This window comes from Heloderma suspectum, chromosome Z (assembly GCF_057233095.1).
Source record: "Heloderma suspectum isolate Gila_16-S chromosome Z, 16-S_ref, whole genome shotgun sequence".
Taxonomy (NCBI): domain Eukaryota; kingdom Metazoa; phylum Chordata; class Lepidosauria; order Squamata; family Helodermatidae; genus Heloderma; species Heloderma suspectum.
In genome coordinates, this window is record NC_139476.1 from 10,120,042 (window position 1) to 10,147,911 (window position 27,870).

The window sequence follows — 27,870 nt, forward strand, 5'->3', positions numbered from 1 at the left end:
TTTTAAAAAGAAAGATGTCTGTGCAGTAAAAAAAGGAATTCTGCCCATGTCCCAAGACACACTGTCCTTACATTGATGATGAATCGTAGAATAGTAGGGTTGGAAGGGGCCTACAAGGCCATCGAGTCCAACCCCCTCAAAGGGTTCATCATCATCAAGGGCACTCTACACATGCTTAGAAGCACCTTGCCTTTAGGTCCAAGAAAGAAAAAGAAAGAAAGAAAGAAGTCTACGGAAGAAACGCTTTCTGCATATGTTCTATGGCACACTGTCTTTTGTCTAAAAACCTGCTTCCTCACGTTGGAAGGCAGGGCACTCTTCACATGCCCAAAAGCACTTCGCCCTTAAGCTCTTTTTGAAAAACAGACAGACAGAGACTTCGTTCTGGATGGGGCTGTGGGGAGGAAGGCACTCTGCACGTGCTCGGAGACACTCCGCTTGCCACACGCACGGCGACGTAAACTGGAAAGGAAGACGAGGAGGGCAGGGCAGCGCAGGGGCGGAGGGCGGCACGCTCCCAAGGCGGTCCGGGCAGCCCTGCCCCTCGGCTTCCCGCCCGCCCCGATCCCAGCGGCTCCGCCCCCACCGCTTCCTCCCCGTCGAGATTTAACTCCCAGGGTCGCGGCGGAGGGACGGAGCTCGCCGCTGTCTCCGCGCCCGCCGCAGCACCGGCAGCCGCCTCGTCCCGCCGTGCCCGGCTCGCTCGCGCGATGTGAGGCGTGGCCGCCCCGCCGGCGCAGGAGCGCACAACCCGCGGCGCGATGGAGCGCACCAGGGTCTTCGTCGCGCTCGATGTTCTCTGCCTGCTGGTTGGTAAGGAGCGATCTTCGCCCCCTCTTCCCGTCCGTGGGGAAAGTTTGTTTTCCACCAAGGGGGGCACCCCACACTTTAGCTCGCCCGTAGCCCCCCCTTCCAACTCCATGGAGGGAAAGGGGGTCCCCCACTTTTCTCCCAAAAGCATCCTTCCAAATTAAGCAGCCTGCCTCAGGGCACCCCGCAAAACCTAGCTCTTCCTTAACGCCCCCCCTATAGGTGGAGAAAAGGGGGGTACTGCCACTTCCAGAGGCACTCATCTTCCATGGCACCCCTAAAAAAAACTTTCTGAGAATTCCCAGTGTTGCATTGGTGACCCACAGTTCCAATCCCCAGTTTGGGGGGGGGGTTGTGTGTGTGGGAGGGTAGGAATTGATCCTTCTGCTGCTCCCAAACCAGCCTCCCCCCCCCCCTTGCTATTGCCAGGGCCCTTGGACACAGTGCAGCTTATTTCTTTGGGACATTCCAGATTGGGGGGGGGGGAAGCTATTTGGTCAACAGCTTCTTTTCTCTGGCATAAGTTGCCCCCCTCCCCCCTCCCCATTCTGGAGGGGGAGGGGGAGGGGGAATCCATTATATCCAACCCATTTACTGAAAGCCCATACTTTACTAATTTACGCTCCTTCCAAGACCTATATGTCATCTTCTTATTTGCTGCCATAGACTCCGCCTCCTTGCCCTTATTGGTACCAGCTGGGGGAGAATTAACACCCCCCCCCCAAATAAACCAAGCAACCCTGGTCTGACCATCTTGCTACCCAGTTTATTTCAGTTTCTTCATCACTTTCAAGCAATTTCCCACCTCACCCCATGCCCTGACCTGAATGACTCCCAGGCAGAGGGAAGATTCGAACCTAGTGCTTGGGAGTAAGCATTGTTTTCAATCAGGCTCCCTTCCAAGAAATATCCTTCCAATGTGAAATGCTCCTATAGCGCTGGAAGGATATTCAGAGTGCTTTTGCTTATGTTATTTCAGTAATATTTACAGCAGCCCTGCAAGGCAGACCATAATATAATCCCTGATGTTGCTGATCAGGAACTGAGGCTAATGGAACTGTGAGTCCAGTGGGTTCTGAACAGGGATCTTTTTGGTTCACACTTGTAGCTGTTATGTTATGCCAGTTTCAAGCTTGGGGTCCTTAAACTGATGTAGCACTAAGGATAGAGAATTAGGGAACTTTACACCCCAGATATCTTTGGGGGGTGGGGGGAGTTGTAGAGGGGTATCAAAAGTGAGCAGATTTAATTTTTTAATGATAAATGCAGGGTCTCCATATGGATTTTCCACTTCAGGTGTCACAACATACCAGGGCGCTTCTAACCTATTATTGTTACAATTTCACCTGTGTACAAAGATTTGGACAGATGTTGCTGAAAGTCAAGTCACTTTCCCCTCAGCACTCTGTGAGGTTCATGGATTGGAACCCAGGACTCCAGCCTAAAACAAATAATTGTGAATGTCATCATTGTGGTCCACAATCAAACATTTGCAAAAGGGTTTTTTTTTTTCTTCCAAATTTCTGTTGTATTTTGCTCCTTGTCTATGGGAGCAAATGGGTGTTATTCCTGATGTATAGATGGATAGGTGCTGATGTTGCAAGACGGTGACTTGATCAAGGGTGCCCAGTAAATTGAAAGCAAGAGTGGGATTTGAATGCTGGACTCTTACAGTGATCATAATATGGTTGCTGTTGTTGTTGTTCAGTCGTTCAGTCGTGTCCGACTCTTCGCGACCCCATGGACCATAGCACACCAGGCCTTCCTCTCCTGCGCTCTCTCCCGGAGCGTGCTCAAGTCCATATTCGTTGCATCGGTGATGCTATCTAGCCATCTCATCCTCTGCCGTCCCCTTCTCCTTTTGCCTTCAGTCTTTCCCAGCATCAGGGTCTTTTCCAGAGAGTTTTCTCTTCGCATTAGGTGGCCAAAATATTTGAGCTTCAGCTTCAGTATCTGTCATAATATGGAACTGAGTAAAAAAAAACACCCAGCCATGCATGCTGTGAGATGCAAAGCTAGTGCATTTATGCACAAGACAAATAAAGCACTTGCAAAAGTGAGGGGGCTTTTAGCCATAGAGCTTGGATTTACCTAGCTCAGAATACTTTACTGCTTTCTCTTAACCTTTTGGTTCAAGCAGTATTTCACTTTGGTGTCTCTCAGAGAGTGCACAGCCATCTCTCTCTCTCTCTCTGAACTCTCATGAATGTCTAGGAGCAATTGTGGGTGGCAGGGGGTGGGGGAGGCTGCCTGAAATTCTTAAGGACACCATGATGGGAATCCCTGTTCCCATCATCTGATATTCAAAGATAGGCTGCCTTGATGGATGGAGGTTCCATTGAGCTGTAATGGCTAACTCCTAGACAAATGCACAGAAAGATAGGTCAAATTCGTTTCTTTCTTTCTTTTTTAACATCTTCGCTAACCACTGTCACCACTGACTTCCATAAGTCAATTATGGGTGCAAAACCATGCATGTTTAGACAGAAAAACCTCCTACAACTTCTGTCTAAGTTGGACTGTGCCTTATGTTTGCCTCCAATATGTGTTGGCCTACACCAGGGGATGCTGGGAGTTGTAGTCCAACACATCTGAGGGCACCAAGTTGGGGAAAGCTGATTATGTGTTGCTTTGGGGGTTGAGCCCCAGTTTGAAAACAAGTTCTATGGTCCATACCCTAACAAGTCAGCCATGTGTGCAACAGAGAGTTTGGGAAAGGTGATGTTTTGCTACCCAGAGGTTTTCTGTTTGCTAGGACGCTCCCCTCCCTCGCCCCACCCTAGGGCTTGCACACATACTGTTATCCATAAACTGGTGTTTTTAACAAGTACAGATGCAGACTGCAACAAAAAGTTGCAATATACACTTGTGGCCTTCCAAATGTTGGCAGGCTACAACTCCCATAATCCCTGGCCATGCTGGCTGGCTGGGGCTGATACGAACTGGAGACCAACAACACCTGGGAGGGCTTAAACAGCCCAATCCCCATTTTCCTCTCTACCATTCATTTTCTCTCCCCCGCCCCACACATGAGTGATTCACCAACAGTCTATGTCTCAATGGCTCCCAGCCATAGATTTAATCAATAGACTTGTACAGTGTGCTCAGTCTCTGGCTCCTCCCAACCTTTTTTTGTCAGCCCATTTTTAAATGTATATCTTTCTCTTTTAATTTACCAACTTATACATCTTCGCATACCCAGGGAGTCCCCCCAGATGTGTGGAAACCACTCCCTTATTTTTGGGTGACCTAGTTTCCCTTCCAAAATGATAGGCACTCAACCATCTCAGTTTGCTATTAGAAGGATATGGGCAGACTGGAACAAGGTAAACTTTGCCCCTTTGGGTAGTTGGTTATCAGCTATTTACCTTTGCCCTCCAGAAAACTATGGGTTTATGGTGCTCAAAACACAGAGACTCATTCTCCCCCCCTCCCCCCACTGGTCTTCATGGCAGTTATAAAAGATTTATTTCCACACCCTTAAAATGCTAGTTGACAGATAATCAGAATAGAGCTTTAGGGTGCAATCCTTTGCACATTTAGACAGAAAAAGGTCCTGCAATTTCCAGCATTCCCCAGCCAGCTATGCTCACTGGAGAATTATTTATTTATTTATTTATTTATTTCATTTCTATACCGCCCAATAGGCGAAGATCAATGATGGGTGTTATAGGACTTTTTTCTGTCTAATCGTGCATAGGATTGCACCCTTAATATATATTTTCCTAAATACATATGTTATTAAAATAGATATTTTCCCCCAAATAATATAAAGAATATAGCTAAGAAGGAAGTGTACAGTAATATAAAATATACACGTCAGCACAGAAAAATAAATAAATACAAAAACAATTGCATAATATGAAAACGTATCCCCCCCCCCCGCCCCCAATAATGTTTTATCAGCCAGGGCTACAATCCTGTGCACGTTTCTTGAGAGTAAGTCCCACTGAAATCAATAGACCTTAATCCTGAGTAGACATGCATCAGATTGTGCTGCAGTCCTGTACCCACTTACTTGGGAGTAAATGCCATTGAATTCACTGTGACTTCTGTGTGGACATAGAATAGAATCATAGAATAGTAAGGTTGGAAGGGGCCTACAAGGCCATCGAGTCCAGCCCCCTGCTCAATGCAGGACCCCCTGCTCAATGCAGGATATGACATGGATACGATTGCACTGTAAGTGAGGCCAGCTGGAGGGTTGGGGAAGGAGGAAAGGAGTGGGTGGATTGGTACCAACCATAATAGATGTTTGCCCATTTACTTATTGGTGCTGTACATATTGGACAGTCCACCTTCATGTGGCTGTTCTTGGGGGCACAGCTGGCTGTATTGTGGCCTCTTAGCTATTGGATTAGAAGAGCTTCTGGCTGGGGGATGCTGGGAGTTGTTGCACTTTTTTTGGTCCCGGGCCCTAAATATATTAGAGCAGGCCAGGGGTGGGCAAACTTCAGGCTTGTGAGATCTACTTTGCTTTTTACTAGAACCCCAAAATCTGACCAAAGGGACATTACTTTAAATTTGTATCTAGCAGCTGCTTCTTTTTTTTTCCTTTCACTTTTACTCTACAGTAGACACAGGGCCTCCGAGCTGGATCTTAACAGCCACCCCCACCCCATGCTAGGGTCCTGATCCAGATCAGGCTCCCTGCACCCACTCTAGAGTAAAAATGGAAAGAAAAGACGTAGTTGCTAGATACGGATTTAATCTAATGTCTGTTTTGGCCCTTAGAATGAAAGAATTCTGAGCCCAGGAATTGGTTCTGAGTACCCAAACAGTATGGAACTCACAGTCCTTCCACACGCACACACTCCTGGTTACCCCAACTTTTCCTAATTTCAGCAGTATAATTTGGGCGGCGGGAGGCAACCTGGTGCCTTCCAGATGTTTTTGGACTCCAACTCCCATAAGCTCTAGCAATCATGCCCAATGGTCAGAGATGGTTGGAATTGTAGGAGCTGAATATCTCAGAACCAGATGCGGAGGGTAAGCCATGTGGGTTGCTTTCATGCCTTGCTAGTAAGATGCTACAGTAGATGGATCTCCTTCTGATCCAGCAAGGTTCTTCTTAGGATCTGTTGTCCTTCTCAGGCAAAATTGAATGTTGGGTCAGATAAATATATTCCTGAAAGTTAAGTGTATGGGGGAAATCAGGGTGTGCGGTTCTATAAATATGCACCGGATGTGTGGGCTGTTAAGAGTGCTCAGAATACCTACTACCAATCAATTAAAGGGGTGTGTGTGTGTGTGTATGTGTGTGTGTGTGTTTGAATTGGTTTCATTCAGCAGCAGTCTACCATCTTTATTTGGAACCTGATTGTTCAGTTTTGTGTATGGCTTTTCTGTTTTGTTTTTCTGCAAGAGGGAGTCGGTGGAAGGGGAGTGGAACTGGTTGGTGAAAGGAGAGATCAGTTCAAATTCATGGAGTGGCTGCTCTAAGGAAATATGTATATGTGTGCAATAACATGCTAAGATATTCTGTGACCTATATGGATGATGGAAACTTGCATGTATTTGTGATGTGCGTACGTGCTTTCTCAGGATAATTTATTCTGCGTTCCCTAGTTATGGGAAGGAGCCAAAGAATTATGTGGAGAACAGAAGCTCCTGCTCCAGTTACTGGATGTCTTGATTGGCCTGTCACCCAGCTTTTAAGATTTTTAGCCAGCTTTGCCTGTCCCACTCCCACGGCCATGAGGACTAGAGGACTGCTGAATTTTACCAGTTTCTGTATGGGCAAGGAGCATTCACTTGCACCCAGAAAGAAATGTGGCCAGGGCGGGGCGTGTGTGTGTGTGTGTGTGTGTGTGTGTGTGTGTGTGAAGATCCCTGCTGAGTGACCAGGCACAGGTCTCCCTCTTTCCGACTGACCTGCCTCCTTATTAAATTTTTTTCAGAGACTTAAATGGCGCTTTTCAAAACAACAAATTTTTCCAAGGAGGCTCATGGTAAAAAACAAATAAATTTTAGGGTTGTTGTGAAGTTAACCTGGTGGGGGAAGAAAGTCAAGCTCCTTGGAGAAAGGGTGAGATACAAATTTTTAGTAAATAGTAACAGTAATGAGGCTGCAATCTTTAATTGCACTTACTTGCTGGAGCAGAGGAAAGGGATGCTCCGTAGAACATAGTGGGGCTTACTCCCAAGTGAGTATACATTGTAGTGCAATGTAAAAAATAGATATTTTAAAGCAGCTAAAAGACATCCCTGATGGATCCGGCCTTTAAAAAAGGTAATTGTTTTTAATGTAGGTCCTTCTAAAAACTGCAAATAGCAAGCACAGCCTTAGAAGAAGCATTCCCTCTTCTCATGGAGGAGGGAATGCCTCTTATAAAAAGAAGAATTCTCTCCTCTCACACAGGAGGGAATGCCACTTCGCTAAAGAAGAATTCTCTCTTCTCATGCAGGAGGGAATGCCTTTTCTAAAAAGAAGCATTCTCTCTTTTCATGGAGGAGGGAATGCCTCTTCTCTAAATACGAATTCTGTCTTCTCGTGCAAGAGGGAATGCTTCTCTTAAGATGGCACTAGCTCTTTCTGGTGCCTCATGATGATGTATGCATGCATTCCAGTAGGCATCATCTTAGAAGAGGCATTTTACCCCCCCCCCCCAAGAGGGGGATGCCTCTTCTAAGATAGTACCTGCTGTGACATACTCATACCCCATCTTAAAAACACAAGGGATATGTCCTTCCCCAACCTAGTTCAAACTATTCCTTTAGTCAAATGTAAAGTTATTTGGCAAATTAACAACATTTGATTGCCTAACACTGCAACCCTAAGAATGTTAATTCAGAAGTCAGCCCCACTGAGTGACTTACTTCCCAAGTAAGTGCGCCTAGGGTTGCAGCCTCAGTTTTCCTGAATTTGCTGTCAGCCCTGTTTGCTATTTGCTTACAGCAGCCTTTTCTGGCCTGGTGCCCTCCAGACTACAACTTCATGTTCATAGTGGTTCCATTTCTTTCCTTGAGGGTGGCGGTCGGGGTATGCATGGCAAAAACAGGGAACGGGCTGTCTTTGAATCTCTCAGTTCACTTGTAGGGGGAAAGGTTCAAATAAGAAAGTCGTATTATCTGAGTTTGGACCATATATGGGGCTGGCTGTCATAAAGGTGGCCAGTCCTGCACCAGGGTGTGGTTTATTTTGCGCTAAGGTTAAGAGGCTTTTGCAATTACCTCGTGGCTTTGCTCTTAATGGCAGTTATGAGAACTTTGGCAGGGCAGGTATGGAATGAAGAAATTCCACCTGGATTGAATAATGTTTACAGCCCCTGAGCTCACTCTCCTTCCCTCTGTCATGTGATTTCTTTATTTTTTAAAGCTAGTGAAAGTTGTCTCACTTTAAGGACTGGTTTATGCCCTAACTATTACAAGAGAGACAGTCTAAGGTCCCAGCTGCCTGCTTCTTATCCTTTAGGCCAAGGTTGGCTGCTGAGCAGCCCAGACACCAGATCCGGCCACACACAGCAATTTCATTTGGCCCTGTCACATTTTATTTTATTTTTGTTTTTAAAAAATGGTTCACCTTTTTTTTTCCTAGGAGGAAAACAACAATTTTCTATGTGAATCTTTTAGATGCTTTTTATTGTGTTGTTATTTCCTGTTCCCTGAAATCCGGGGTGGACCTGAGGGCCAAATTGCAAACTGGGAAAGATATCAGGGGCCACATTCCATCTGTGGGCAAGACTAAAGGCAGAGTGGGCCAAATGTGAGTATTACCATTTTAAGCATATTTGGGTGTAAATAGGACAAAGCTGCTGCTTGTCTGCGCAGAAGCAGGACCGAATCACTCAGCAGCACTGTCCAGTAGCATCCCAAATATCCAGCCTCTGCATGTCTACTCACAAGTAAGCCAGTATCCTGCCTGCAAAATGCACACCTCAAAATGACTTTTCACTTATACCTTGACTACCTCCTCAAGGCCCCTATAGAACCCTCCCAATCCTCCAAATTTATTTATTTATTTTATTCATTCATTATAGTTCTAACCCGCCCGATAACGAATGTTGCCAATAACAAAATGACCCCATGCTTTCTTCCTTGCTGCCTTTTGTGCAGGAAATCCCTTCCCAGAATATCTGCATTGCACCTGTTTTCCCTTCTTTCCTATTCCTCTAATGCAGGGGTGGACAACATTTTCTTACCGGCAGCTGGGATTGCCATGAAATAGGTTTGTGTTGCTGCTGAAAAGTGTGGGTTCAAAGGAGCTGTTTAGTGTGTTGGGGCTCAGACCCCTGCCTTGTGCTGAGTCTCTGGGGCAGGTGACCTGTCCTTTGCCAGCCATTTTGTCCCTTGTTCCTTTCCTCGCCTTTCCTTCCCTTTGTCTCCACTGCTGTCAACATTTTGATTGTAAGGTCCCTGGGCCAGGGATCTCTCTGTCTCTCTCTGTCTCTCTCTCTCTGCTTATGATATGTTGGCAGACATCTCATTTGGGTTCTTAAAATGTAGCCTGCCTCTGGAAGGGATTTTTGAGCAAGCAGTTAATTCTTCGGTGTTTGTTTTATACTTACAACAACCCTATGAGGTAGGTTTGGCTGAAAGAGTGACTGGCCCTTGGCTGAGTGTCATGGCTGAATGGGGATGTGTAACCAACCCTCCCCAGTCCTCCTCCCAATCATAACACCAATAGACCTTGGCCATCTTTGAGGGGATTGGGGATTGTGCTAGTATTAACATTCAAAGCCCTAAACAGCTTGGGGCCAGGTTACCCGAAGGATCGCCTCCTCCCCGTATGTACCTGCCCAGACCTTAACTCATCTTCAGGGGTCCTTCTCTGGGAGCCCCTGCCTAAAGAGGTAAGGCAGGTGTTTTGCCAAGAAAAGGGCCTTTTCTGCTGTGGCACCCTGTTACGGAACAAACTCCCTAGAGCGGTTCACCTGGCACCTACATTGTACTCTTTCCAGCACCCAGTGAAAACTTTTTTATTTTCCCAGGCATTTTTAGCATTTTAGCAATCCAGGTATTTGGCTCTGCTGACTTACATCTGCAATTACCTTTTAAATATCTGCACTGCTGCTAGGTTTTATTCTGGTTGTATTTTTATTCTGGAATTTTAATCTGTTATATTTTATATTGTATTTTCTGTCGTATTTTTGTGGTTTTAATTTTGTGAACCCCCAGAGAGCTACGTCTATTGGGTGATATAGGTATAAAAATGAAATGGAATGAATAAATACATAAATAAAGGACACCATAGCGCCTCCTATGTATACAGATGCTGGCCATCCCAGCTTTAATTTTAGTTAATTTTAAATCACACCTCTGATCTAACTGATCCAAGGCCTTAAAAGTCATTAAAATCCCTCTCAACAACCTGGGGAGGCGGGTCAGGTGCTCTTGTTTCACAGCTGGGGATGTGAGGTCAACAGGAGCTGCATAGTGACGGTGTTAAGACACAAGCACAACTTCAGATCCACATCTCCATCCTCAATGCCTGGGCAAGTGGTCCCTTAGTGTGGCAGGGCTTTAAGACTGTTCCTCTTGGAACAACGTCCCTGGCTAGATGATGAACCTAGGGGTGGCTCTGAATGTTGGCCTGAGGATCTTTCGAGAGGGACCTCTCTAGCAGCTGTTAGAAGGGAATGTGGGACTAGATGTCCTGTTACTTAGATCCTTTTTAGTCGTGTTCTTACTCCAGATTTAAAAAAAAGGTTTAAGTGTGACTGCAGCCTGAAATCTCTCCCCCTCCCCTTCTTTTTGAAAATACTGTGGGCTCCCACAGCTTAATTTACCATCTGGCCTGTATTTTAAAATTCTTTCCATTTCCTCCTCCACTGCAACGTATCCATCTACGTTGTATCCTTATTTTGTTTCTATTTTTCCCCAGCATCCTATTAAAGAGACATAAGAAAAGCTCCTCTGTGTTAAGGGTCACTATGCTTTTATTCTATCTTTTCTGTTCTTTCTTTTTTAGCTCTCCCAAACAATCAAATGACCCTCTCCGCCCCGTAGGAAACAGAGAAAGACCTAAAATACTCATCGACGACTCCGTAATTTTAAAAAAGTGTCCTTAAAAAAGAGCTCCAAGGTCTTAATTTTCAGCAGCGGCCACCTCCGTTGCAGGATTTGCCTCTGCTTCTAGTCCCCCCGCACCTAAATCTGGTGTAACCACAGGTGGATGGTGACAACAGAGTGCCTTGTTTTGGTCTGGCCCGCCTTTGGGGTGTGTCTATTTTTAGTTTCGGAGCAGATTAGGATGCAAATGATGGCCTAAAATGGCCTGTAAATTAGGATCTCTCTCTCTTTTTCTAGTGTGTGTATTTATATACATACATACATACATACATACACACACAAACACACACACAAACACACACACACCACTTACATTGCAACAGCTTTCTTCAACCTGGCACCCTCCAGTTGTCTTGGACTACAACTCCTATCATCCCAATAGGCATGCTGGTTGGGGATAATTGGAGTTGTTGTCCAGCACATATGGCACCCACCATTTTGGGGAATGCTGCATTAGCAGAAGAACAGCTTCTGTTTAGGGATCACTTTGGGCAGGAGGGAAGCTGTCTATTTATTATTATTATTATTATTATTTGCATTTTTATACTGCCCCATAGCCAAAGCTCTCTGGGCAGTTTACAAAGGTTAAAAACATTAAAAATACAATATGCAAAATTTAAAAACATAAAAAACAGACAGACAGTATACACAGAGACAACATATATCTAAAAACAACTTTGAGCAATCAGCCAAACTGTAAAACAAATCCAGGATCAATTAAAACTCATCACTGGCTGCCAAATGCCTGGAAAAAGAGCAAAGTCTTGACCTGGCACCGAAAAGATAACAATGTTGGCACCAGGTGGGCCTTATCGGGGAGATCATTCCACAATTGAGGGGCCATCACCAAGAAGGCCTCTCCCTTGTTGCTGTCTTCCAAGCTTCCCTCAGAATAGGCATAATCTATAATATATGTGCGAGACTGAAGAGGTATACATATCTTTTGGGGCCAATTGGCATTAGTTTTGGGGCGGGCAAAAGGAAGCATTTCTTTTGCACCACACATGATGAACAATGCAATCCTGTGCATGCCTACTTGGAAGTAAACCCGACTGAGTTGAGTGGGGCTTTCTTCCATGGAAGTGTGTGCAGGGTTGCAAACCTAAGTGATGGAACTCGCTGCCGCAAGATGAAAATGAACCCTTGGCAAATGCCAGGGGCCTGACAGGGCCCAACGCCTCTGCTGCTGGAACCTCCAGTGCAGCTAATGTGGCTCCCCCAACCAAGAAAGTGAAAAGGGAGGTTTTCCTCTTTGGCCATCAGAGCATGCCGAATTGTTTCCCTCCCCCTCCTTTCTGCTCTTTGAACCGGTTAGGTGAGTTTTGTGAAGGCAGGAGGTACCTTAGCACAAGGGTTGGGTGAAGTCTCATAAAAGTGGGCAGGAAGCTCTGGAGACTTGTTGATTTGGGGGGTGGGGGGTTGTTGTACGTACAGGGCCCAGTAACCGTATTCAAAACTTGGAAGTACAGCAAGGAGCAATCTGATGGATTCAGTTGAAGGAGATCTGGGTTCAATTCCAACTTGTTCTGTAGGCTGACAGCCTTTTGCAAGTCTTTCTCAAATCCAAAATTAAAGAGCCAGCTTTATTTTTTTTAAAGTTCCTAGTCCTCATGGTTATACAGATGAGCTTGTAAATGTGGGATGCAATTTCAGAAGCTGGAGGTATGAAACCAGCAGAGTTGCCATGACCCAGGGGGATGGGGGTGGAACGTCACTGCACTTGTTCTCTTAGCCTTAGGAAGACTAAACAAGTCTTAGAAAGAACAAGAAGGTGGTTTCTTTTCGGAATAAACAACATCCATAAGTAACCGTGCAGGATAGATGATCAGACGTTGTCAAATAATTGAGTTTTTGTTTTATTTTATTACTCTTATTTTTTTAATCCCACACTTCCTCCAAGTTGTTCAGGGTGGTATATATACTTAAACCCTTCCCACATTTCCATTTTAGCCTCACAACGCCATGAAGAAGGGTGGGCTGAAAGAGAGCGACCATCTCAAGATCACCCTGTGAGCTTTGGTAGTAGGAATTTGAACCCAGGTCTCCCCAGTCCTACTCCAGCAGTCTAAACACTACACCACACTGACTGTACCTTGGAGTGGATGGAAATTTTGATGCGAATTGTAAAAAAGACAACACCCGAGTTAGTGTAAGAACTGGCTTTCTGAATCAGCAAGTCTACCCAGCATCCTGTTTCCAAGAGTGGACAGCTGGATTCTCCCAGGAAGCCCACAAGCAGGACACATAGGCAGCCACCTTCCTCCTTTAACTGTCCCCAGCATCTCTGAGGTTGACTGCACCTGTACATGGAGGTTTCATTTAGACACCAGTCACTCCTGAATTGCTGCCATCAGTGGCTCTTCACGGTGAATGACTTTGTGCAGATCTTTGTGAGCATTGTCTAGAGCAGTGGTTCCCAATCTCCTGGTGCTGTTGGACTACATCTCCATCATCCCCAGCTAGCATGGCTGATGGTTAGGGATGATGGGATTTGGAGTCCAACATTATCTGGGGATTCAAGGTTGGGAACCTCTGGTCTACAGTAATCCTGGCCTGTATTTGGAACCCATTGAAGAAAACAGATCAAATGGTTGTAAATTTTTGTTTTTTCAATGAATTTCTTTAAAGAAGAAAAATGTGCTGCACTGCAAAAGACAAACGTCGGTTTATCTCTCTCTCTCTCTCTAAAAAATGTAATATATAGTGCTTCTGATTAAAGTCTGTGTGTACAGTTGTATGTGTGTGTACAGTTGTGTGTGTGTGTGTACCTAGGCAACGAGAAACCTTTGTTATTAGATGACGCCATGATTAAATTAAAAGGATAGCCTGCCTGCCTCCTATACAAGGGCATCCTTAGTTTCATTAAATGCTTAAAAAAATCAATAGTATTTACTGGAAACATTTTAAAAATGCCACAGGAAATGCAAAATGTGGATTTGAATAAACCCTGTTGCTACAGAAAAGAGTTATACAGAACATATTAAAAGCAATCTTAACATAGTAATCAAAATGTAAATATTTCAATCAACAGTCTGCAGGGGTGTGGAGTGTTCCGAAGGGGAGGGGGCAGTGGGACACACAGGTTTTTATGGAAATACCGGACCTCTGGAGCCGGCCCAGTCATAGGCAACCTCCAAGGGTGCCACAATTCCAGAAGCCACTGTATGTACTTCATGTTATTTATTCATTCATTCAAATTGTATGCCACGTTTCTGCCATAGCTGTCGTTCAACACGGCTTTAGCTATCTCATAAAAACCTTTGTGTAATAAAAGCAGCCCAGTGTTACTCCCTCTATTTCCAATGTTCAGAGGTGTGTGCTGTTCCTAATGTAGCCAAAACGGTGCCATCCACACCTAAAAGGGGAGTGATCAGCAGGGTTAGGGAAACTCCAAGGTTTCCAGAAATACAATCTTTAGGGAAAAGGAACCCCCACCCCCACCCTAAGGGTCAGGGGCAAAAAGAGGCCAATGAGGACTGAGTATACTTGGTGGCTTCAGAATGCTTTGTCGGGGAAGAGGAATGTAAATAGGAGGGAATGGAAAGGAGTGTCCTGAACTGGAGTGCTCCATGCTGCAACATTTTGTTGCAGGTCCCACTTTCACATAAATAATACCCAAAGCAGATGTTAGGTCAGCCTTCCCCAACCTGGTGCCCTCCAGATGTGTTGGACAACAACTCCTATCATTTCCAGCCAGGATGACCGTTGGCTGGGGCTGATAAGAGTTGTAATCCAAACATTAGAGGGTGCCAGGTTGGAGGAGGCTGTGTTAGGTAGTTGGCAGGTAATAGCCCGACCCAAGACCAAAAGAACAAAACGCAACCTGGCAAATCCATTTACCCATGAAAGGCCTGAGTGAAAGGAACCAACTTTGCCTGGCACCTGTAGGACAACAACAAAGGTGTCCCTTGAGAAGGAGTTCCAAATTTGGGAGCTACCACTGAAAAGTCCCTCTGTGCAGTAGATACCTCCCTAAACCAAAATAGGACTGCCAGTGCGATTTCACCTGCCACATAGGTTCTTGTAGGAGCAGGAGGTGCTTTTTAGGTACCTTTGTCCCAGAACATTTAGGGCTCTAAAGGACAACCACCAGCAGCCAGCACTTTGTCTCATCCATTGGTGGAGCTTTTTGCATAGTTGTAATAATAAGGGTTGACATTTGTCAAGCTAAGTTCATCACTGGAGGTATTTAAGCAGAGGCTGGACAACCACCTGTCAGGATTGCTATAGTTGCAAGGTCATGTGTTGAGAAGGGGTGGACTAGATAACCTCTAAGCTCCCTTCCAACTCTAAAATTCTATAAATCTGGAGCTCAGTAGCATGAGGGTTAAGTTACTCAAGCTGAACATCCACCAAAGACAAACAGTATTTCAGTCAATTGTTGTTCATTAACGTGCCATTGTTATGATGCTTGGTTTACAAAGTGGGGCTTGATCTGAAACGTTACTGTCACTCTGACACCTGAAAAAGCTTAATGTTATTATTTTTAGATGGAAAAGGTTTGCCTGCTCTCAGAGGAGCATGTGTGTCCCTTGTGCAAGCCATTGATCTGACAGACAGTACTGCCGTATAGTCCATGTGCCATTACTATTGTTGTGCTTCAGCAAAGTTAACACAATTTGCTTTGAAAATGGTTTGGGTGAGATGCAGGGGTGGCCTTCTGTGCTTGGGGTAGCCTTCTATGGATTCCCTGATGAATAATTCCTTAGACGACTGCCTCTCTTTGTTCTGCCTTGCAGCCTCTCTGCCTTTCATCATCTTCACCTTGGTGAACTCTCCCTACAAGCGGGGCTTCTATTGTGAAGACACCTCTATCCGCTACCCGTACAAGCCAGACACGATTACGCACGGAGTGATGGCTGGGGTGACCATTCCCTGCACCGTTATCATTGTAAGGAAAATGCTTATTAGCCAAGATCCTTTAATGGACCCTCCATGCTTAGGAGCAGTATATTGTATGTTTATGTTTGTTATACTTTTACCTGCCTACCTTCCAAGGAGCTCCAGAGTTCGTTCTCTCTCTCTCTCTCAATCTCTCTCTCTCTCTCTCTCTCTCTCTCTCTCACACGCACGCACACACGCACCCATTTTAATCCTTGACGACAACCCTATGAGGTAGGTTAGGCTGAGATAAAGAGACTGGCCCATGATCACCTAGTGAGGTCCTTGCCAGAGTAGAGATTTGAACCCGGGTTTCCTCAGGCCTAGCCTAACACTCAAACCACTACACAGCAGATTCTAGGAACCAGCATTTTGTACTGATGTCCTCCTTGGGTTGCTCCCAGAATCTGTTCCAGTTCTATTGTAGAACCCTCCCTTTCCAAAAATGGGAACCATTTAGTGGCTGCTCTCATTCTGTCAGTCCATCTGTCTATCAATTTACAATTTTATTTTTATTTGTAGATTTCGGCCGGAGAGGCGTACCTTGTCTACACTGAACGTCTGTACTCTCGGTCTGAGTTTAACAATTACCTGGCTGCTCTCTACAAGGTCGTGGGAACGTTCCTTTTCGGCAGCGCTGTCAGCCAGTCACTGACGGACCTGGCCAAGTACATGATTGGGCGTCTGCGGCCGAACTTCTTGGCGGTCTGTAACCCCGACTGGTCAAAGGTCAACTGCTCAGGTTACGTCCAAGTGGAGGATGTTTGCCAAGGCAGCATCAAGGACATCACTGAGTCCAGGTTAGGATGGGAGAACTGGGTGTTGACTTGATATGGTCTTGCAGCTGGTGGTTAAACTGCATTCATTCATTTATTTATGACATTTATAGCCTGCCCTTAACTTTACAATTCCATGTCACAGTGGTGGCACCAGAAATTTTATTTATTTATATATATATGGGGGGGGATGGAGGTACAGAAGTGGCTAGATGCATTGCAGCTTGAGTCCCACTTTGGCCCAGATGTTAGATTCCTGGCAAGTCTAAAATCAATAAATTTATTTATTTATTTATTTAAAATATTTATTGGCCACCTTTCAGGGCAGAAGCCCTCCCAAGGCGGCTTACAGCAATAAATGTTATAAAATGATGACTTGCATCCTTCCTTCCTTCTTTCCTTCCTGCTTTCCTTCTTTGCTTTCTTTCCAAAATGTATTACGTCAACACCCATCACCCCCGCAAGCATGACTGGCAGTGGTTTTCCAGGGAGTCTTTCCAGCCCTACGTGGAAATGCCAAGGACCGAACTGGGATCTTTTGCATGCAAAGTGGTCTAGTGAGCCAGTGTGGCGTAGTGGTTAGAGTGTTGGACTGGGAGCCAGGAGATCTGGGTTCAAGTTCTCACTCGGCCACGGAAGCTCACTGTGTGACTTTGGGCCAGTCACAGGCTCTCAGCCCAACCTACCTCACAGGGTTGTTGTTGTGAGGATAAAATGGAGAGGAGGAGGATTATGTACACCGTCTTGGGTTCCTTAAGGAGGAAAAGAGGCAGGATATTAATTAATTGATTGATTGATGCAAATCCAGAGTTCCACCACTGAAATATGCTCCAAGGCAGTTTCCCATGTCCCTGTCTGTCTGTCTGTCTCTAATGTTTCTGTCCCCCTGTACCTTCAAGGCTCCTGGAGTGGGCTTCAGCATTTGCCTGCCACACAGGACCAGACGTTCAGTATCTCATTTGTCTCATGTGCCCTGAGATCATGAGAGGAAGCACCGAAAAATAAATCTTGCCTTTCTCCCTCCCTCCCTCTCTTCTAGGTTATCTTTCTATTCTGGACACTCCTCATTCGGAATGTACTGCATGATGTTCCTCGCGGTAAGTGCGCCGTTTGTTTGGAATTGCTGGCTGTGCGTTGGGAAGTGGGCCACAGCTCAGCTGTAGAGAGTGGATGTTGTATGTAGAAGGTCCCCAGTTGAAACCCCAGTTCCTACAGCTCAAAAGATCAAGGGGAAGGGGAAGTGTTCTCTTGGAAGATGACCCCGGAGTAGCTAGCATCCCAACCTGTCATGCTGGAGACCTGAGTTTGATTTCCCCAATAAGGAGGCCCCACATGGAGGGACAATACCTCAGTGGCTGAGCACAGCTCTGCATGCAGAAAGGGCCAGGTTCAATCCCTGATGTTTCCAGTTTTTTAAAGAAGGATCAGGTGTCAGATGAGAGAGTCCCTTCTCTGCCTGAAAACCTGGAATGGTGCTACCAGTCAGAGCAGACAAAACTTGGCTAAAGGGACAAATACTCTGACCTCGTATAATTATTATTATATTATATATTTATTTATACCCCACCTTTTTCCCCAATACTGGGACTCAAGGTGGCTTTACAACATTAAAAACTTATACAGTTAAAAAACTTATACAGTATAAGGCAGCTTCCCATTTAAATCAGCCCTTTCGGGGACAATTTGTTTTGACAGAAAAATGTCCTACAACTCCCAGCATTCGCAACCAGCCATGGCTATGCATTTATTTATTCATTTCATTTCTATACTGCCCAATACCCGAAGCTGTCTGGGTGGTTCACAAAAATTAAAACCACAAAGCGCAGCATCAAACAATATAAAAGATGAAAGCATAAAACTACAATATAACAGTACAACCAGAATAAAAACCCAGCAGCAATGCAGAGATTTAAAATACAGATTTAAAACAACAGAGCTAAAAGATTAGGAAGCTAAAATGCTAAAATACTGGAAGCATAAAAAGGTTTTCACCTGGTGCCGGAAGGAGTACAACGTAGGCACCAGGCAAACCTCTCTAGGGAACTCATTCCACAGTCAGGGTGCCACAGCAGAAAAGGCCCTGGTAGCCACCTGCCTCGCTTCCTTTGGTAGGAGCTTATGGAGAAGGACCCCTGAAGATGATCTTGGGGTCCGGGCAGGCTTTTCCATCTGCACTGGCTACCAGTTGATTTCCAGGCCCAATTCAAAATGCTGGTATTAACATTCAAAGCCCTAAAAGGCTTGGGGCCAGGTTATCTGAAGGATCACATTTAAACATGCATCGAATGCTATGCATTTAAACATGCATAGGATTGCGTCTTTATTTAGAACCATGAGGACTGGAACCTTACTTGACATTAAGGAAAGGACTGTAGCTCAGTTTACAGCCCACGTTTTGCACAGTCCCTGCCATCTCTGGTTTAAAAGATTGGCAGGTAGCAAGGGACCCAAAGACCTTCCTCTGCCTGAGGGCTTTTCTACATGAGGCTGTTAATCTGCTGCATCTACTTTTGGTTTTGTCGAAGAAACTGAGCTCCAAGCGTTACACAAAGATCATTTCATTTCCTACTTTTCCACTACAGAACCTGTAGGTGGCACTGTGGTATAGCAGAATAGGGCCAGTACACAAGAGGAAATCGTGCTTTCTTTTGCCATCAGAAATAATACCGCATTTTCCCTGCTCTAACCCCCCCCCCCCACCGTGGAACGTGCTGTTTGCAAACAGAAGCAAAGTGGGAGGATCATATCGTCTTCTAAAGAACCTGTAAACCACTGTGACTAGGGAATGATGAAGGCACAATAAACGCCTCGTGTAGAACAGCTCTGAGACCCTGGGAAACTGCTGCCAATCAGAGTAGTTAATACTTGGCTAGATGGACCAATAGTTTGCCCTGGCATAAAGAAGCTGTCCTTTGCTGGGCAACAGAACTCTTTTCCAAGTCAAAGTACAATTTCCCTTCTCTCTTTCTCCTCCCGCCGCCCTGGCCTTGGTTCCAGCTCTACGTCCAGGCTCGGCTGGTGGGCAGATGGGCCCGGCTGGTGCGCCCGACGATTCAGTTCTTCCTCCTCTCCTTTGCCATCTATGTGGGCTACAGCCGGGTGTCAGACTACAAGCACCACTGGAGTGATGTGCTGGTGGGCCTCCTCCAGGGGGGGCTTATTGCCATCCTTGTTGTAAGTGTGTGGGGCTGAAGGCTGGGTGGGAGTTTGTGTGCAAGGTTTGTGCAGGATCCATGGATGTCCAGTGTCCCTGTCAGACTCGGGATGGCCAAGTTGAAATCCCAGGGTACTCCCTGTGAGAGGCCTCCTGAACCTCTCCTGAGCCCTTCCCTATCACCCAGCACACCCATCCTCCTAGTAGCACCCAGACCCCTGCATATGCCTTTTCCCTAGCTGAAGCAACCTTCTGTGCCTATCATGGAAGGCTTCCCCCTCATCGGTTAGAATGTTGGCGAACATTCCATGATGTCACAGCATCTCAGCCAAATGGCTCCCCTGGGGAAGCAATAGCAAATACATAGACTGGCTGGAATTTGCAGTAATAAGCACTACACTCGCCCCCCCCCCACACACACACACAAGAGTGTCTTCTCATTTCCTTTCCTTGGTCTCTAGGTCTGCTACATCTCCGACTTCTTCAAGCAACGTCCCCCATCACCTTGCGCTGAGAAGGATCTCGGGCGCAAAGCAAGCATTCCTCTCCCACTAAGCGAACCGGAACACAATCATTACAGCTACCGGGCAGCTACTTGAATGTTTTTGGGGGGGCTGGGGTGGGGGGAAGAAACATAGTTCTGCCACTCACCCAGAAGCATGTTCCTCTGCCTCCCTCAACAAGAGTTTGTATATCATTTCTGGACTTGTCCGATAAAGAGAGAGATTGGTGGGATATTTTTCCTCAATTTTTTTTTAAAAAAAACTATGTCCTCTGAGGCTACTATGCCCTTTATTACTGCACGGTGCTATTTTGCACTTCGGAATTCATGCACACACACACACACACACACCGCCAGTCCAGGAGGCGGGAAAAGGGAATGGACTCTAGCTTTCCATCAATTGTGTGTGTGTGTTTAATGCCTCTCAAACAATTCCTTTCCTTGAGTGAGTCCTGGAGATTCAGAAACACCCAGGTTTGTGTTTAAGATTGCCACCTACACTTCTCCCCGTCTCGCTCTTGTGCCTTTCACAGCAGCCTGATTTACAGGTGTGAGCAGGTATCAGTCTCTCCGTGTTGAGGAACGTTCACAAGCTCACATCTACAGACCAAACTGTCATTTAAAGGCACAAGGGAGGATGTTTGCTTCCTCCCCCCACCTGCCCTTCAAGTGGCCAGCAAGCACCTGAGAAATTCTTTGGTGATGGGAGTGCAGTGTAAGGCATAGTTCTGGCGTTTACCCAATTCTATTGACAGAGTAGCAATTGTATGTCCTCTTGTCTGCTACATGCCCTGCTATAACACGTGCAGTGGGCACTCAAGGATGGAGATCCATGCGCACATGGAGTCCTGATCTATGTTCTTCTTTGCCCTGAACGAAAATGCAGACAGATTCTATGAATCGGGCTTCCGCAGCATGGCGCTCCATGGGAACTGGATCGTAAATCTCTGAAAACTGGACCTGTGGGTGGGAGAGAACCAGATTGAAGCTGGATGAAAGACAGATTTGGGGTCCAACATAGCCTTTGAGGCAGTATTCCTTTAACTATCCAAGGTGTGGAGGGATGAGGCAGATCACTCCTTCAGAGTCCTGACTGGTTGTGACAGAAGCCCAGAGCGGATTTGCTGCCCCACTGACATTGGAACCACCAGCCTCCCCTGCTTTTAGGAATGATTTCCGAGCAAGTGAAGGAAGATTTAAGACGGGCGTTGAACCTCTTCAGCTGAGGGCCAAATTCAGTTTTGGAGGAGCTCTCGGGGGCTGCATTCCAGCCAAAGGCAAAAAGGGTGGGGCCAGAAATGCGAAAAATACCAGGGCATTTTAGCTTAAAGCTCTTCCTGCCAGTAATGAGGTCTTAGGAGAGGCATTTCAACCTTCTAGAATGTGGAGAAAACTGCACAGTAGCCAGGAAATCACGAAAGGATCAGTGGTCATAGGGCAAGGGGGTGGAGCCAGGCTATGGGTGTTTTAATTCTGGGGAATCCCAGGGGTCTGGTTTTGGCCCCTGGAACTGAAGTTCTGGACCCCTGATTTAAGGGGCGGGGTTTGGTTGGTTGACTTTCCAAACGCTGGATCCTACAGTTCAAGTTTAGGGCTTTTGCAATGGTGGATTCTTTTTCAATGAAATTTAGGAGAATACAATAAAAAGGAGGGAATTCTCTAATAACTCTGGGCTAACGACTGGTTGAATTATCATCATCATCAAGAGTCTTGGAGTTCTTCTTAAATGCTCAAGCACCCAGCAAGATTTTAGCTGCATGAATTGGGAGTTTTGTCCATGGGCTTTTTGCACTAGTCAGTTCTTGCTCTTCTGCTAAGCTGCCTGTGAAATTGCAGTGGCCTCTCCACACTTCAAGTGTAGAGCTTTGTATGTCTCTGTGTCCCACTGTTTTCTATTCACCCTAGTGCTCATAACATAGCCACGTGGATGGGGCCGTGGCCCTTGTGTGGAAGCATGCCACTTTAACAGTTGTTATCTTTCTTTAACTTGATTTCTTAAAATTTGGCCCCAAACACTTTTTTGTTCAAGCCAGTGTTGTGATTAGTTTTTTTTTAAAGAAGCTTTATAGTGCACATTTTACAATCACTTAAAAAAAAAACATATCCAGGTGTGTTTAGCTTGGAGAAGAGAAGATTAAAAGGAAACATAATAATGGTAATCATGCATAGCATGGAGAGTGTGGATAAGGAGACATTTTTCTCCCTCTTTCATAATACTAGAACGCAGCGGGGTCACTCCATGAAGCTGATTGGTGGGAGATTCAGGGCAGATAAAGTGAAGGGCTTCTTCACACAGCACAGAGTTAAAACGATGAAACTGGCTGCCACAGGATGTAGTGATGGCCACTCATTTGGATGGCTTTAAAAGGGGGTTGGACAAATTCCTGGAGGAGAAGGCCATCAAGGGCTACTAGTCCTGATGGCTGTGTGCTACCTCCAGTACCAGAGGCAATGAGCCTATGTACACCAGTTGCTGGGGAACATGGGCGGGAGGGTGTCGTTGCGCTCATGCCCTGTTTGTGGGTTCCTGGTTGACAGCTGGTTGGCCCCTGTGTGAACAGAACATGATGGACCTTCGGTCTGATCCAGCAGGGCTCTTCTTATGTTCTTCAAATATCTGAAGACTTGTTCCCTGTTGCGCTAGCGGGCAGGGCTAGTGCCAATGGGTGGAAAGTGCAAGGAAGCAGATTTTGGCTAAACAGTAGGAAAAATGTTCTGAGAGTTGTTCAGCAGTGCCACAGACTGCCTCAGGAGGTGGTGGATTCTCTTTTGCTGGAGGCATTTAGAGGCTGGATGGCCATCTCTCAGGGATGCAGTAGTTGCATCCTGCATTTGGAATGGGGGCTGGACTAGATGGCCTCGAAGATCCCTTCCAACTCTAAAATTATGTGATTGCAACAACAACCAAGCATGCTAGCAAATTGGCACCTACCAGAACGGCTGTAGTGGAGGTGTGCCTAAAGGAAGGGATGAAGCTATAACGCTCAAAACAGTACGACACATGCCAAACCTTCGCCTCTTCAAAAAGACAGAAGAATAGGGCTGTGCCCCGACCCGCCAAAGCCAGCTTCTGCAAGCGCTCAAAAGAAATCGAAGTAGCACAGGGCAAAGGCAACAATTTGTTGAGGACTGATGAATTGACATCTTGTACAAAGTGAATGAATAAAGAGTAGAGATTCTAGCTGCCACACCCACCCACCCACCACACTTTACCAGCAGTTCATCTCAATCCTTACAGTGTTGGGTGGGGTGGGAATCAGGGGAGGTGAATTGCCTGGATGCTTTGGACTAGGAACACGCATTAGCTTGGAGCACCCCTTTTGCTGAACATGCAAACTCTGTTGTGCACACTTCAGTGTTAGCTGGACTTGATGGCCTTGTAGGCCCCTTCCAACCCTACTATTCTATGACTATTCTATGTGCTGTTCTGTGGGTGAATGGGAGGAGGGGGCTTCCTTGACATAAAAAAAGGGCATGGGAGAGCCCCTGCTTGTCCAAAGCTACTGTGCAGTTTTGAAGCACGGTGCTTTGTCCAGAAATGGTCCAAACTAATGTTGAAGTCAATGTATTCTGTCCTGCTCTCTCTCTCTCTCTCTCTCTCTCTCTCTCTCTCTCTCTCTCTCACACACACACACACACACACACACACTAATGTTTTGTCAATATCAAAACAGCCAAGACAGGCCAAGAGAAGTAAGCTGCCTGTGTTTTGGGTTGTTGTTTTTTCAAATGTTGAGGGAAAACGTGACCTTCAGTAAGCAAAGCTGGATTTTGAGGTCCAAGGCTGCAATCTTATATACACTTACTGGGTGCAAGTTCCACTGAACAGAAGTACATAGGATTGTTCTGTAACTTCCATGCTTAAAATTAGGATGGCAAAACTGGGAATGTTTGGCTTATATTTATATCACCCTTAATAAAAATTGATTTGGGGTGGATTGCAAGTTCTCAAAACCCCCACAGAAACACATAAGAGCAGCAGATAAAAGATAAGTCAAGATTTTGTCAAATGTGAAATATTCATGTTTATTCATTTCTGCTCTATTCAGTCGTTCCTTCAGCCTCTTTTTATATGTTTCTAGCTTGCCTTTCTTCTGTGTGTTCTTAACAATCCACATCAACCTTAAGGAATGGCTGATTCAAGTCCTTTCTTGCCATTTGCTCACTGCCTCGAGGGAAATCCATGCGCTGTTTTTCCTCTTCTCAAAGGTTTTATAACAACACTTCATTAATAGAGATGTTTTGGCCATGACATTTGAAAATAAAAATGGAAAGGATAATCACACTGAAGGGAGTTGGGGGGTTGGGGGTGGTGGTGAATTGACCTACTTAATGTATTTATTTATTGTTTATTAAATTTATACCCCACCTTTCCACCACAAGCAATGCTCAAGGCAGTGAATGGCAATAAAATATGAGATCAAATACAAAAGGATAATCAAAATATTATTACTACTATTGATAATAACACAATTTGTGTCGCTTGTCACCACAAAAAGCCATCTCAAAGCAACTTACACACACAATACAGAAATCCATGATTAAGATAACAGGAAGGAAAGGGTGGGGGAACCCCAAAAATCAAGATAAACCATAATCAGCACAATAATACAAATAAATCCAATAACATAATCTAAAAACAGTATAATATTAAAAGTGTTCATCTACAAATACACAAAATATGTCTCTGCTATGTACATCACAAAAGGAACTCACAAGAACTGGAACATACCTAATGCATAAAAGCAAATAGGATAAAAATACATCGATAAAATTCAGAAATAAACAGCACCCTGCTAGTTAAAACCTACTTCAGCAAACAAGCTAGCTTAAAAGCCCGAAGCCTGTCTGAAAAAGAATGCCTTTGCCTGCCACAAGCAAAGCCCTGCGAGGTGGGTTAGGCTGAAAAACTGAGTCGCATGAGGTCATGCAGAAACCTCCATGGCTCAGCAGGGATTTGAACCTGGGTTTCTCCATTCCTAGTCAAATACACCACACTGGCTTTTTTAACAAGCTGTATGGTCATTGCGTGCAGTTGTAACTACACCCCTCTATTAACCCATGACAAAAGTTAAGAAAACCAGAGCACAGAGCTGAGATTTAACTGTACCAAACAGACAAGAAGACATGAGCAGAGGGGATTCATAAAACTGAAGCAGAAATGTCTGTCTGCGTTAGGTTAGAAATATGAAGTGTGTGGTTTGCTTCTGGCTGTTAGGTTGGCAATTTAGAAACGGAAAAGGCAAAGAGCGCAGCTCAGAGGGGGAAGAGATGGTGTCAGCGTTTTGGAAGCAGCTCTGGCTACCGTCTTGCATTCCAGATTCTTGGCAGGAAGGAAGGGTAGAAAACGTGTACAGACAGACATGTACAGGCTCTGGAAAAAAAACATATATATTTCCTGCAGTGGAGGCACGCATCCAGACATACACAGCCAAAATGGCAGTGTTGTTTATAAGAACCCAGTGGGTACCAAAGAAAATCAACAGAGACTGAGTAATTCGGATGTCTTCTTGTCCTGGTGCCTCTTGAATGTTCTCCTCTCTGGATCACTTGGTTGGGTTTCTGGGGGATATCAAAATGCCCTCTTTAGCTCTGTAACTGGAGCCTGGCAGCTAAAATTTTTAATCGTTTATTTTGAAGATTTATATACAACCATTCATCAGAGATTCCAGAGTGGTTTGCAAAAACAAAAGCATAAGAAAAATCATTCCCTCTGTTAACAATGTCTGGGGGTGAGTACCAATCTGTATGTATCCAAAATGGAGCCACCCACACACAAGAGGGAGACACTGGCATGTTCAAGGTAACCCCAGACTTGCAGAAGTACCAAAATGAAACTGGGGGTGGGGGGAGGGAATGGAATGGAGTAGAGTGCTGGCTGGAACCCTAAATAGGAGCACTCCATGCCATATTTGTTGCAGATTCCAATTGTACAATATATAATATGTGAGCATGAAAATATGGGGAATAAAAAGGGAGAATAAGAATATTTTTCACCTGGCATTGAAAGGATAGTGATGTTAGTGTCAGAGTGGTCTCCCTGGAGATGGAATTCCACATCCAGGGTGCCACAAAGTGTTCTCTCTCTCTCTTTCTGCTGTTGAATGCCCCACTTTTTTCTGTTCTGTTTTAATGTTCTGTATTGTTTGTTGTTGCTGTCAATTTGTTAAAAAAAAATTTTTTAATGGATTCAAGTCACCTTGGTGTCCCTTCTGAGGGCCAAAAGGCAGGGAAGAAATAATTGTATACATAAATTATTATTATTTTAATGACACAACGTTCAGGGCATTGTAGGAAAATGAAATGGCGCATTGTAGGAAAACGAAATTGGCTCTGCCCTCTTCTCTCCCCAATATCTATTTTCCTTTCCCTGCAAACTTAGAATCATAGAATCATAGAATAGTAGGGTTGGAAGGGGCCTACAAGGCCATCGAGTCCAACCCCCTGCTCAATGCAGGAATCCAAGTCAGAGCATCCCTGACAGATGGCTGTCCAGCCTCGTCTTGAAGGCCTCCAGTGTGGGAGAGCCCACCGCCTCCCCAGGTAATTGGTTCCATTGTCGTATTGCTCTTACAGTCAGGAGGTTTTTCCTGATGTTCAGCTGGAATCTGGCTTCCTGTAACTTGAGCCCATGATTCCGTGTCCTGCACTCTGGGATGATCGAGAAGAGATCCCGGCCTTCTTCTCTGTGACAACCTTTCAAGTATTTGAAGAGTGCTATCATATCTCCCCTCAGTCTTCTCTTCTCAAGGCTAAACATGCCCAGTTCCTTCAGTCTCTCTTCATAGGGCTTTGTTTCCAGTCCCCTGATCATCTTTGTTGCCCTCCTCTGAACCCTCTCCAGTTTGTCTGCATCCTTCTTCAAGTGTGGTGCCCAGAACTGGACACAGTACTCCAGATGAGGCCTAACCAGTGCTGAGTAGAGGGGAACTAGTACTTCCGGGGATTTGGAAGCTATGCTTCTTTAATGCAGCCCAAAAGAGCATTTGCCTTTTTTGCAGCCACATCACATTGTTGGCTCATGTTCAGCTTGTGATCGACAACAATTCCAAGATCCTTCTCGCTTGTAGTGTGGTTGAGCCACGTATCCCCCATCTTGTAACTGTGCATTTGGTTTCTTTTTCCTAGTTGCAGAACTTGGCATTTATCCCTATTAAATGTCATTCTGTTGTTTTCTGCCCAGCGCTCCAGTCTATCCAGATCACTTTGAATTTTGTTTCTGTCTTCCAAAGTATTAGCTATCCCTCCCAATTTTGTGTCATCTGCAAATGTGATCAGCATTCCCTGCACCTCCTCCTCCAAGTCATTAATAAAAATGTTGAAGAGCACTTATCAAGAGCACTTTTTTAACTTCTTCAGGCCCCTCCCTCTTCCTTTCCCCACACTTCTTCAACTCCCTCTTCTCTAGGGCCTCCGCTGTGACCTGCTCCTCTTTTGAGATCAGCAGCTCAGCAAATGGCATCCAAAAAGGGGGGAGGGGGAAGCACACTGTGACATCAGGGCAACTCAGCCAGTCACAGCTAAAGACTTCATCATTCCCTTTTAAGAAATCCTTATAGGATCATACAAATCTTTCCAGGGCCTTGGCAGATCCTGGACAGGTTTGGTCACCCAATTTGGATCCTTCCTAATGTTGGAGAGGTGGCTTTTGTTTTCAGTAGCACACGTCAGGTATCTAGGCTAAATTGACAGGGCCCAATTTTCTGTGGCTGCAAGAGCAGGTCTGTGGATAGGGC

General features: G+C 45.4%; 1 protein-coding gene across 1 annotated transcript; it reads left to right on the top strand.

The window, feature by feature from the left end:
• The first annotated feature begins 592 nt into the window (after positions 1-592).
• Positions 593-22,160, top strand: PLPP2 (phospholipid phosphatase 2). Its single transcript, XM_084826223.1, has 6 exons — positions 593-813; positions 15,561-15,712; positions 16,225-16,502; positions 17,518-17,575; positions 19,476-19,652; positions 20,094-22,160. The coding sequence occupies exons 1-6, from the start codon at positions 762-764 to the stop codon at positions 20,229-20,231; spliced, it is 855 nt and encodes a 284-aa protein (XP_084682349.1). The 5' UTR covers positions 593-761; the 3' UTR covers positions 20,232-22,160.
• The last annotated feature ends 5,710 nt before the right edge of the window (positions 22,161-27,870 follow it).